The 13,579-nt window shown below is 38.8% G+C and overlaps 1 protein-coding gene across 4 annotated transcripts in view; it reads right to left on the bottom strand.

The window, feature by feature from the left end:
- AMN1 (antagonist of mitotic exit network 1 homolog) overlaps positions 1-11,973 on the bottom strand; it is a 79,640-nt gene extending 67,667 nt beyond the window's left edge. Inside the window, exons 1-2 of one of the 4 annotated variants that reach the window (XM_065939698.1) lie at positions 11,696-11,973; positions 8,483-8,543 (exon numbers count right to left, since the gene is read on the bottom strand). Coding sequence is in view for 1 of the 4 variants with exons in the window: in XM_065939675.1 (XP_065795747.1) it covers positions 11,676-11,713 (38 nt within the window). In the remaining 3 variants the exon portion in view is untranslated. Of the gene's footprint in view, positions 1-8,482; positions 8,544-11,675 lie in introns of all 4 variants that reach the window. The other 3 variants (XM_065939680.1, XM_065939689.1, XM_065939675.1) reach the window with 3 other exon arrangements.
- Between the last annotated feature and the right edge of the window lie 1,606 nt (positions 11,974-13,579).

The following is a 13,579-nucleotide window of genomic DNA, read 5'->3' as shown; positions in this document are numbered from 1 at the left end:
ATATGCTTTTGATAACAATAGGCAAAACTTATATCATCTTCCAAAACAGTATAAGATAAACATTTTTAACCAAATTCTTGTCATCCGTAAACTTCCACTGTAATAACCATTGTAAATATTAAGTGACTTCCTCATTCTCACTTTATAAACCATCCCGTAACTACATAACTCTGAACTTCTAACCACTTTCAGTTTGAAGTCTCTGTTCATGGATAGCTTCTTCTTCATTCAAAAAAATATTCATAACAAATAAATCTCTCTTTCTTTTCTTTCGACAGTTTTTGGTGTCAGAAGTGAGACCTATAGACAACCCCTGATTAGTCAAGAGCCTGGTGAGTAAACAAGCGCCAGTACTAATAGAGTTCATTATGCTCACTATTTTCTCATTGACCATGGAGTTTCATAGTAAATCTTTCTTAGACCCAAGCATCACTTCCTTTTGTGTTGAGCTCTCCAATTTTACTAAGAATTGTTACTGAAACTTTTTGGTAAGTACCCGACTCTGTTCAAAAAGTGGGGAGTGGGGAGGAGTAATCCCCTGGTTTCAGAACAGCTGCTCAAAAACAGGACCCCTCAGAGTTAAGATGTCCTAGAGAATCTAAGGTGAAGATGAGTTCTACCTGGTCCAAATCACAGACCAAGATCTTGAGACTTTTTGAAAAAATGGGTGAACTCTATGAAGGATAACTGGATTTGCAGTGGCCACTTTGGGGAATCTTTAATTTAGATATAATAGTCTACCTTAGTGACACCCTTAAAAAAAGAATATCCCAAACTTCTCATAGACAATGGTAGGCAAAAACTTCTAAAAGACAAAATGACACCAAAAATAGCTTCCCTAAAAGAATCCTTACAGCACACAAATGGAAAAATTTTGGTAAAACAAACTCTGGCCATAAGCAGGTAACCTTAATTTATTCCATCTGTCAGAAACAATTTGGATTCAGCTATTTAAAAAATATATTTTTTAAGCTTTATATTATTGTACCTGATGCATAGCTAATATTTTTAAATGAAAGTTATATGATCTGTGTCTATTTATGCATATAGATGCATTATACACAAATTCATGTGTTATATGAAAAATTTTAAAGAGCTCTATTTAATCTACTTAAAGGAAAATAAGCACTTATATAAATTGTAGAGACTAACCCACATGTTTTTCAAGTTTGTATAATCTGGAATAAACTTTGCTAAATAAAAGTCAACTTAAATGTGTCGGTTTAATAAAACAGGCTTGTCCTCAGGGTTGTCAATATTAAATATAATGTGAACACACAACCATGTCTACTCAGGTTTAATAGTCAAAGAAGTTTGTGCTATTTCTATGCTACAAGATTTGTCAGCAAGAGAAACAATATAAGATGATTATTAGCTGTTTAATGTTTAAGGCCAAGCATATTTATTAAAAACAAGTAGATTAAATAGATGTAAGACAAAAATCTATACTAAGTTAAATTAAATGATGGATATTCATTACCTAGCATAGCTTTTCTAGACCACTTCTAAATATGATACTATACTGAAACATTAATTTTTACCTACTTTTGGCTTTTTAATTTTTAAAATTGTTTATTTTTTAATTTTTAAAAAAATATTTATTATTATTATTTTATTTTTAGTTATGTTGGATCTTAGTTGCAATACTTGGGATCCTGTTTGTGGCACAAAGGCTCTTCATTGTAGTATGAGGGCTTCTCTCTAGTTGTGGTGTGTGGGCTCAATAGTTGTGGCATGCAGAATTAATTGCCCTGCAGCACGTGGAATCTTAGTTTCCCAACCAGGGATTGAACTCGAGTCCCCTGCATTGGGAGGCTGGTTCTTAACCACTGGACAACCAGAGAAGTCCCTACTGAGGTTTAGTAATAAACAGGCCTCTTGCAGATTAAAAAATTACACTATAGAAAATATGGACAGGCCAGTTATGAATTTGAATTAAATTGAATCAGTAATTTAAAAATCTCCCAACAAACAAAACTTCAGGACCAGATGGCTTTATAAGTGAATTCTACCAAACATTTAGGAAAAAAGTTAACAGCTGTTCTTCCCAAATTAATCCAAAAAATTGCAGACCAAGGAACACGTCCAAACTCATTCTGTGAGTGAATATCATCAATCTGATACCCAAACCAGAGAAAGATATCACAAAAAAGAAAATTACAGGCCAACAGCACTGATGAACATAAATGTGAAAATCCTCATAAAAATATTAGCAAGCTGAATTCAATAGTACATTAAGAGTCATATACTATGATCAATAGGGATTTATTCCAGGGATGGGATGAATCAATCTCATCCTTGAACAGTTCAATATCCACAAAGAAATCAATGTGTTATACCACATTAACATATTGAAGAAAAAATCATCATCTCAATAGATGTAGAAAAACTTTTGACAAAATTCAACATCTAGTTATGATAAAAACTCTCAATAAAGTTGGTATAGAAGTAATGTACCTTAACATAATAAAGGCCATATATGTCAAGCCCACATCTAACATCATACCAGTGAAAAGTTGATGGCATTTCCTCTAAGATAAGGAACAAGACAAAGATACCCACCCTCACCAATTCTAGTCAACATAGTATTGTAAGCCACAGCAATCAGAAAAGACAAACAAATAAAAGGAATCAAGATAAGGAAGGAAGAATTAAAACCATCACTGTTTGCAGATGACATGATACTACACATAGAAAATCCAAAAAACCACCATCTAAAAAGCCATAATTGATCAATGAATTCAGTAAACTTGCAGGATACAATATACAGAAATCTGTTGCATTTCTGTATATTAACAATGAACTATCAGACAGAGGAATTAAAAAAACAATCCCATGTTCAACTACATCAAAAAGAATTAAGTACCTAGGAATAAATATAACTAAGGAGGTAAAAGATCAGTACTCAGAAAACTATAAAGCACTGATGAAAGAAATTGAAGATGATACAAATAGATGAAAAGATACACTGTGTTCATGAACTGAAAGAATTAATATTGTTGCAATGATCATACTACTCAAGGCCATCTACAGATTCTATGCAATCCCTATCAAAACACCACTGGCATTTTTCAGAGAACTAGAAAAAATAATCTGACAATTTGTATGGAAACACAAAAGACCCCCCAACAGCCAAAAATATCTTGAGTAAGAAGGACACAGATGGAAGTATCATGCTTCCTGATTTCACACTGTACTACAAATCTACAGAAATCAAAACAGTATTGTATGGCACAAAAACAGACACATTAGGTTAAATAGAGCAGAAGATAAAGTCCAGTAATAAACATTTTTGGTCAGTTAAACTATGACATAGGGGCAAGAATATACAGTGAGGAAAAGATTCTCTTCAATAATCATTGCTGGGAAAATTGAACAGTTACATTTAAAGAAGTAAAATTAGAACATTTTCTCATACCATATATAAAAATAAACTCAAACTGGATTAAAGACTTCAATGAAAGGCCTGAAACCATAAAAATTCTAGAATAAAACATAGGTAGTTAAGCTCTCTGACACTGGTCCTACCAATACTTGTAGGGTTATGTCTCCTCAGGCAAGGGAAACAAAAGCAAACATAAACAAATGAGACTAAATTAAACTAAAAAGGTTTTGCAAAGTGAAGGAAACTATCAACAAAACAAAAGGCCACCTAGTGAATATAAAGATATTTGCAAACAATATATCTGATAAGGGGTTAGCATCCAAAATAGACAAAGAATTCATACATCTCAACATTAAAAAACAAACAACTTAAAAAATGAGCAGAGGACCAAGAATAGATTATTTCCAAAGAAGACACACAGGTGGCCAAGAGGCATGTGAAGAGATGATTGTTTCACTAATCATCAAGGAAATACAAATCAAAACCACGAGATATAAACTCACACCTGTTAGAATGGGCATTATCAAAAAGAGAAGTAACAAGTGCTGACAAAGATGTGAAGAAAACGGAAGTCATGTGCACTGCTGGTGAGAATGTAAATTGGTGCAGCAACTATGGAAAACAGTATGGAGATTCCTCAAAATATTAAAAATAGAACCACCATATGATCCAGCAATTCCACTCCTAAGTATTTATCTTTAGAAAACAAAAACTAATTTAAAAAGATATATACTATACTATATTCAATGCAGCATTACTTATAATAAAGATATGGATGTAACCTAAGCACCTATCAAGAAATGATAATGTGAAATATATTGCAAATGGAATATTACTCAGCCATTAAAAAGAATGAAATATAGCCATTTGCAACAATATAAATGAGCCTAGAAGGCATGATGCTTAAGTGAGATAAGTCAGACAGAGAAAGACAAATACTATGTAATTTCACTTATATGTGAAATCTAAAAAACAAAACTGAACATAACAAAACAGATATAGCCACAGATATAGAGAAGAACAGATGGCTGCCAGAGGGGAGGGGATGGGGTGAGGAAAAAATAGATGAGGGGGATTAAGAGGTACAAACTTCTAGTTGCAAAATAAATGAGTCATGGGTATAAAATACACAGTGTATAGAATATAATCAATAACTATAAAATATCTTTATATGGTGAGATCATGTAACTAGATTTATTGCGATTATTACTTTGAAATGTGTAGAAATACTGAATCACTATTGTGTGTAACAGGAACTAATATAGTGTTGTAGGACAATTATACTTAAAAAACAAAAACAAATTCATAGAAAGATATCAGATTTGTGATTACCAGAGGCTGGGGGAATTGGATGAAGGCATTAAAAGGTACAAACTTGCAGTTATAGGATACATAGGTGCTAGGGATGGAATGCACAACATGACAAATACAGTTAACACTGTATGTCACATATAAAAGTTGCTATGAGAATAATTCCTAAGAGTTCTCATCATGAGAAAAATCTTTTTTTTTCTATTTTATTTTGTATCTATATAAGAGGATGAATGTTCACTGAACTGTATATGTCAGTCAAGTCATTATGCAGTATATTTCAAACTTACACAGTGTTGCATGTCAATTATTTCTCAAAGAAACTGTAAGACAAAGTTGTACTGTAAAAAAACATGTCTCTAAAAGTATGTTTTGTAATTATGTATTCATGAATTTGCTAATCTACTATAGGATGCTGCTATATGGCAGTTCAACAACTGCATGCTTCTGAGTTTCCACTGGAAAATAAATGTTAATAAAAGTTAAATTTAATAATCAATATATAAAAATAAATACTAGAAACAAAAATGAAAGAAAACAACTTTGTATACAAGGTATGAGTGAGAAATGGGATGTATTTCTATGTGAAAGTGAAAGTCGATCAGCTGTGTCCAACTCGTCGAAACCCCACTGATGTTGGCCTGCCAGGCTCCTCTGTCCATGGAATTCTTCAGGCCAGAAAACTGGAGTGGGTAGCTGCTTCCTTCTCCAGCGGATCTTCCTGACCAAGGAGTCAAACCCAGGTGTCCTGCACTGCAGGTGGATTCTTTACCAATGGAGCCACCAGGGAAGCCCCTAAATCCTGGACTGGGTAGCCTATCCCTTCTCCAGGGGATCTTCCTGACCCAGGGATTGAACTGGGGTCTCCCCATCACAGGTGCATTCTTTACCAACTGAGCTATCAGGGAAGAACATGTAAAGAATATAGGTTGTGTTTTTGTTATGGAAAGAAAGGGAGTAATTTTATACAGTAACTTTGTAAAGTAAAATTATTGATTATTCCAAAATGAAAAAAAGGACTAATACAAAGTCTAAATGAATACAGAAAGTTGCTTGTTTATAAATTTTATGTTAAAAGGTCAAATTTAGCTAAACATAAATAGATTTATTTAAAAGGGTTTTTAAAATGAGCTCAGTAATAAACTGAATCAAATTGGAGGTTCCCTGACCCCCGTGTTAAAAAGTTTCTTAGATTACTTGTCTGCTCTTAATATTATAAAAGGTTTTTCTTTACCTTTTGTGTAATCTATCTAGAAACTAAAGATTCTATGTCTTAGCAAAATAATTTTCTATGCTTCATGTTATCTTTATCAGGTCTGTAATTACTTAGGAAAACTGAACCTTTGCAACATTACAAGAGGTAAGGCTTTTTGGCTTTATTTTTTTAAATTATTTATTTACACTAATTTTTGTCTGAATTTTCATACTGTTCATGGGATTCATGGGGTTCTCTAAACAGCCTCTTGATGAAAATAAAAGAGGAGAGTGAAAAAGTTGGCTTAAAACTCAACGTTCAAAAAACTAAGATCAAGGCATCTGGTCCCATCAGTTCATGGCAAAGTAGATTGGGAAACAATGGAAACAGTGACAGACTTTATTTTCTTGGGTTCCAAAATCACTGCAGATGATGACTGCAGCCATAAAATTAAAAGACGCTTGCTCCTTGGAAGAAAAGCTAAGACCAACCTAGACAGCATAATCAAAAGCAGAGACATTACTTTGCCGACAAAGGTCCATCTAGTCAAAGCTATGGTTTGACTACTACAGTAGTCCTGTATGGGATGTGAGAGTTGGACCATAAAGAAGGCTGAGCACAGAAGAATTGATGCTTTTCAACTGTGGTGTTGGAGAAGACTCATGAGAATCCCTTGGACTGCAAGGAGATCAAACCAGTCAATCCTAAAGGAAACGAATCCTGATTACTCATTATAAGGACTGATGCTGAAGCTGAAGTTCCAATACTTTGGCCACCTGATGCAAAGAGTCAACTCACTGGAAAAGACCCTGATGCTGGGAAAGATTGAAGGCGGGAGGAGAAGGAGACAACAGAGGATGAGATGGTTGGATGGCATCACCGACTCGATGGATATGAGTTTGAGCAAGCTCCGGGAATTGCTGATGGACTTCAAGGAAGCCCGGTGTGCTACAGTCCATGGGTTGCAAAGAGTCGGACACAACTGAGTGACTGAACAACAGCAAAATGTCATTAATATGTGTTCCAGAAATTGCATGAAATTCTTAGAAATCTGACACATCCTAGTATAATGTTATCAATCATCTTAAAATATCATTTGTCATAGAAATAGCTGAATTTATCTGATAATTTCATCATTTTTTTTAACAGGGAACTCTCATCAGATCTTTAACCATGGCTATTTTTAAGTCTTTTGTCATTCACAGAGAGTTATTGTTCTAGTCTCAATTCTTCTCAGAAAGTATTTTCAATCAACTATAGCCCAGAATGCTTTGTCTTTGTGGAGATTCACAGAAAGGACCCTGACAAGTACTCTAGAATATAGCTTTCTGATAACTTTAAGATCAGACCAGTAAACTGAGTAAGAATTTCTAGAACTCTAATGGAGAAACTGCTTAATTCATAAAACTGCTAACCCAGGATTAGGGAAAATAAAGTTTAATTCCAAGGAACCAAATGAACTGATGAAAATAACTAACTTTTATGACTTTCCTTGAAACACTGTTGGTTCTTTAATGTTTGTTTTCCAGATTTAAAAATCTTTTTTTTTCCCTCTCCTTCTAAGTTATCTAAACCTACAACAATTTGGTATACTTTTGTAAACAAAAATGAAACATTTTTCTTTTTCTCCTTATCTGATTCCTTCAGAATTAAAACAAATTTTAAAAACCCTGTTATTGAGTATTCCTATTTTCATGGCAATAGATATTTGCATAAATTCAATAAGAATTTGTTCTCCCTGTAATAGGACATAACTGCTAAGTCCTTGGCTTGGCTTCTTAGCATAAAGTGGCTTTTAAAGATGTAACCCGAGTTTCCTTGTTAAGTCAGTTTTAAGTATCTAAAGTTGACTTTAAAATATATATATTTGTTTGTTCGTTTTTGGCTGTGACGGGTCTTAGTTGTTGCACGAGGGATCGTTTGTTGCCACACAGGCTCCAGAGATAGCGGGCTCCGCAGTTGTGGTACATGGGGGGCTTATTTGCCCTAGGGTCTGTGGGATCTTAGTTCCTGACCAGGGTTCGGATCTGGGTCCACTGTATTGGAAGGTGGATTCTTAACCACTGGACCACCAGAGAAGTCCCTAAAGTTTACTCTATAGAGTCAATAAAGGCCCTTGGATATTACCAAAGCTTTGATTGGAATATCATATTTGAGAATGTGCATAACATCTATTCTTGCTGTACTTCTGTAAATAACAAGTCAAGTTTAAAGAGACTGGATGTATTTTACAAACAAATTACTTACTATGATTATCTTTGGTAAAAATGACTATAGAGAGAAAAATTATGTTTAAACAGAAATCTTTGGCATACCCATAATCGAATTCTAGTCCTGCTTATTTTTTGGGGGGGTTTGTTTCTAACTGTAAACTAGACTGGATCCTGAACTCTTATGGTTTTCTCTAACATCTGGCTACAACTCTCCAAACAAATATTTTCAATTTTCTCCCACCCTTCTGACTTGAAATTAAATCTAAAACTGTTCTTTTCCTCAAACCCTACAAGATAAAGCTATAGGTCTTGATATAGACTTCAGAGAATTCACCACAATGGATCATGTACAGACAAAAAAACAACCTTCATACTTACTTCTATGTAGGCCACTCAGACCTCAGCAGAACACCTGATGACATCATCACTAACATTCAAACTGCAAACCAGGAAAATCTATCAGTTTAAAATTGCCATCTTCATTCCACCATCTAAAAATCTAAGCTCAGCTCCCCAAATTTTCTTGACTGGCTGCTCTCTAGACTCAACAACTGCATTTATACTTTGTTCCAACTAATCTTTAATCTTTGCCTTTCTTTTGTTTCCATAGTAATACTTATTAAATAACTGATTGCTTACACCATATAAAAGCTTACTTACATGGAAGCTTACCTATCACACTTCCTCCTAAAATAAGGCATCTTCATGTTAATCCCATCCTAAGTAACCATGACAAAGTTCAGTACTGTAAGACACTAATGTAATATTGAAAGGCTTATTTCCACCAGGTCCATAAAGCTTTCTGTGGTCTGCTTCTAAAACAAGACAATGCCTCATATATTAAAACCTAGAAACTCAGTTTATTGGAAAAGACACCAACAATAAACTGCACTTAAATCTCACTAGGAGAGACCTTATCCTCTGCAAAATCTCTACAATCACAGCAAGAATCTAGAAATTATTTAGCCAGAGTTATTTTAGAGAACTGCATAGACTTAGACACCCTGACTACCCAAGATGGAGGTGTATGTACTATTATGACAGAGCAAGATGAGCACAACCCTTAGCAGGCAGCTGTTGCTGTGCCTCACTACTCCACACCCTGTTACTAGGCAACAGGTCTTGCACAGTCATTGCTCAGTGCCTCAGTGGGCCCTGCCCACAAGTAACTGTCAGTGAGGGACCATTACGGAAGTGATTTACCCAAGGGCCATTGGTGTGGTGGTCATTAGGTGGAGAGTGAGGTAAGAGGCAGATTCAAGCCTTCTCCTGGAGGCCCTCCCACTCACTCAGCATTGGCCCAGCGGGTGAGCTGGAGCGCCCAGGGAACACGCTAAGAACTATGTTCTTCTATAGGGCTCCAGAGCCCTTACTAAGGCCCTCCACTAGCCTTGGCCCAGGCCTTGAACCTGGTCTCCCCATCTAGGTGGCTTGAGGAGACTGAGGGTCAGTTGGATTGGGTGCCTGGCTCCCTCAGAGATGACATTTGGGCAGGATGTGGGAACCCGGCCCTGAGAGAGCTGCCAACTGAGATCTGCCTCCTATTAGCCAGGACTGGGCTCTTGGAGGGTAAAAGTTATGCCTTGGGACCTTGTCCTTTCTTGTCAAGACACAGAATAACATTCATTTGGTAGAGATTTACAGGAGTGTTGTTACCTGACCATGACCTGACCTCAAGAGCAAAGGATCTTACACAAGAAGTATGTAACAACCAACCACGCCCCTCCCTCACCTTTTACTTTTAAAGGGGCTTGCTGAAAGCTTTCAGTAACTTCGGGTTCCTTAGGGCATGAACCACCTATCTCCTTGTATGAATCTGTAATAAATCTCTGTTTCAAACTCTAATGTTTTAGTATTAATGCGCCTCACTGGGCACACGGACTTGTGATTTGTTGACAGCATAACTGGTTAAAAAAAAAAGATCCGAAAGACTAGATGCCAATCTTTTATCAAACAGGCAACACTTCTGAAACATGGGTTCAATCCCTGAATCAAGAAGATCTCCTGCAAAACGAAATGCCAACCCATTCCAGTATTCTTGCCTGGAGAATCCCATGTACAGTGGATCCTGGCAGGCTACAGTCCATAGGGTCGCAAAGAATCGGACATGACTTAGGTGACTTAACACACACATGCTTCTCTTGATTATTTAGTTGGAAATCTCTGCTCTGGAGAATCCTTTTCAATACTTGGCTGTTATGCTCCTGATATTCATCATATTAGCCTCCTTAATGCAGTGTATCCTCTCTAGAGTTCTAAATGTCTTCAGTGGCTACTCACACATCAAATGTTATCCATTAGTGTTAGACAACTGGAAGAACAAAAAGATCCTACTGCCAGTGTCCAGGGTGACTATGCAACTGCTGGTAAGGGCAACTACAAGACCATTCATCCCAGGGCCTACATTGAAGGAGTAGTGAGAGTAACACTATATTGGTTCACTCTCAGCTTGCTGAGAGAATGACTGAAAGTCGGGGATTTTTTTAAATAAAATAAATCGAGACCAGGCTTGAAAAATCCCTCAAGGTGACCAAACCAGTTAAGTCACATAACCAAAACCAAATCTAGTTTATATCATGAACATAAGTGAAACTTATTTCTTGTAAATGCCTCTGACAATCAACTTAAATCGTCTTCTTAAAATAGCCTAAAGTAATCACTTTTAACCAATCTCCTACCATCTGTAAAGTCCTAATGTTATAAACCATTGTAAAGGTTAAAGAACTTCCTTATGCTCACTTTATAAGCCATCCTATAATGACATGCCTAGAAAATATTCATATCAAGTTAAGCTTTCTGCAATTTCTTTTAATACTAGGCAGTTACAGGCCATAGCGTTACCGGGAGGCGTAAATTTAACACACTTAAATCCTTAGAAGACTACTTAGTATTAAAAGAAATTGCAGAGAGCTTAACTTGATATGAATATTTCACAGGCATGGAAAATCCCTATGGACAGAGGAGCCTGGCTAGCTACAGTCCATGTGGTCGTAGAGTCAGACACGACAGAGCGACTAAGCACAGCACATAAAGCCATGAGATAGGTCCTGTTATTATACTAATTTTGTAGATCAATAACTCGGGCACAGTAAGGTTAAGCTACTCTCCCATAGTCATACAGCTGGAGAATGGTAGACCCGGGAGCTGAACCCAGCAAGAGCAATCAGGGGTTTAAGCGCTGTGTCAAAGAATCAATAATTACCCCCATCACAGTAACTGGCTGTAATTCTGCTGAAGGCTTTTGAGAGCCCCATCCAGTGTTTTGTTTTATTTTACTAAGGCTTTAGCTCCCGTCAGAGACAGGCCACTGCCAGGAATCGCCTGGGCGAGGAGCTGTCAAGGCTGAGTTCGGACACCCATCGGGGGTCAGAGGGGCAAGCCTGCCGGGCAGCCCACTTGGCACGATTGTCCTCAGCCAGGACGGGACAAATCACGAACCCAGGAGCAGAAACAGCCTGTGGACCTCCTCGAAGGGAGGCAGGAAGGGGGCGGGGATGGGGTGCCCTGAGGGGTGGCGGGCGCGGGCTGTGCCGGGGCGGGGCGAGAGGAAGGCGGGCCGGGGCGGACTCACAGATCCAGGAGCTGACTGACCCGCTGGGGGCTGGGCATCGCGGCCGCCCTTCGGAGCCTCTTCCGCGGAGAGGCCGCGGAGATTCAGCCAGAGACCTTCTGTCAACTCCCGCCTCCAGCGCAACGCGTAGTCCCTCGTGACGTCACCCGCCTCTTCCGGTGACCAGGCGCCGGCGCGCTCGCGACTACAGAGGGATGGCGTAGCCCCCTCGGGGTGGAACCCTGTACGCTGCGCCGGAGCGACAGTGTGATAAACTAGAGAGAAGTCTTGGGCTCTGAGAAGGACTGCGGGAGTTGTCATTCTGCAGTCCCTCCGGCGCGGCTCCGGCGGCTTCCCTGGTGGGCTAGCCAGGCGCCGGACCTCTCCTAGACCCCCTGGAACCTCGCGGCTCTGCGCGTGGCCGCTGTTACTACAGAGGTGCATTCCATGCTGGGCCCAACGTTAGTGGATGCACACCGGAGACCCTCTTAGATACAGAAACCATGACCGTCAAAGGGCGTGTTTTAGGGACTGGAGAGTGACGTTTATCGAGCACTTCCTATAAGAAAGTGAGCACTGAACTACCTGCTTTCAATAATTAACATATTCTGGTCTTCCCTGATGGTACAGTGGATAAGAATCAGCCTGCCAAGGCAGGGGACATGGGTTTAATCCTTGGTCGGGGAGGATTCCACAGGCGTCAGAGTAACTAAGCCCATGAGCCGCAACTACTGAAGCCCATTTTACTAGAGCCTGTGCTCCAGAAGAAAAGAAGCGACCACAAGGAAGAGAAGCCTCCTACCCCCTACTGCAACTAGTGAAAGCCTGAGTGCAGCAACAAAGACCCAGCATAACCAAAAATAGTAAAAAAAATTAACCATGTTCTTTTAATCCTGTGAAATCGGAATTTGTTTTTGTTAGTTAGGTTGTGTGCAACTCTTTGCGACCCCATGAACTGCAGCTCGCTAGGCTTCCCTGTCCTTCACCATCTCCCTGTGCTTGCTCAAACTCAGGTCCATTGAATTGGTGATGCCATCCAATCATCTCATCCTCTCTCGCTCCCTTCTTCTCCTGCCTTTTATCTTTACCAGCATCAATGAGTTGGCTCTTTGCATCAGGCGGCCAAAGTATTAGAGCTTCAGCTTCAGCATCAGTCCTTCCAATGAATAATCAGGATTGATTTCCTTTAGGATTGACTGGTTTGATCTCCTGCTGTCCAAAGGATTCTCAAGAGTCTTAAGTCTTTCCCAACACCATAGGTCGAAAGCATCAACTCCTCAGTGCTCAGCTTTCTTTATGGTCCAACTCTCACATCCATACATGATACTGGAAAAACCATAACTTTGACTTTATGGACATTTGTGGGCAAAGTGATATCTCTGCTTATTAATACCCTGTCTAGGTATGTCATAGCTTTTCTTCCAAGGAGCAAGTGTCTTGTCATTTCATGGCTGCCGTCACCATCCACAGTGATTTTGGAGCCCAATAGAAATCAAACCAGTCAATCCTAAAGGAAATCAGCCCTGAACATTCTTTGGAAGGACTAATGCTGAAGCTGAAACTCCAGTATTTTGGCCACCTGATGCAAAGAGCCAACTCATTGGAAAAGGCCTTGATGCTTGGAAAGATAAAGGGCAGGAGAAGAAGGGTACAACAGAGGATGAGATGGTTGAAAGGCATCACCAACTTGATGGACATGAATCTGAGCAAGCTCTGGGAGTAGGTGATGGACAGGGAAGCCTGCTGTGCTGCAGTCCATGGGGTCAAAAAGAGTCAGATGTGACTGAGCCACTGAACTGAACTGAACTGTTCCCATTTTCCCCCCACCTATTTGCCATGGAGTGATGGGAGTGGATGCCATGATCTTAGTTTTTTGAATGCTGAGTTTTAAGCCAGCTTTTTCACTCTCCACTTTCACCTTCATC

The sequence above is a fragment of the Muntiacus reevesi genome, chromosome 1 (genome assembly GCF_963930625.1).
Source record: "Muntiacus reevesi chromosome 1, mMunRee1.1, whole genome shotgun sequence".
Taxonomy (NCBI): domain Eukaryota; kingdom Metazoa; phylum Chordata; class Mammalia; order Artiodactyla; family Cervidae; genus Muntiacus; species Muntiacus reevesi.
This window is presented reverse-complemented; position numbering and strand designations above follow the sequence as displayed.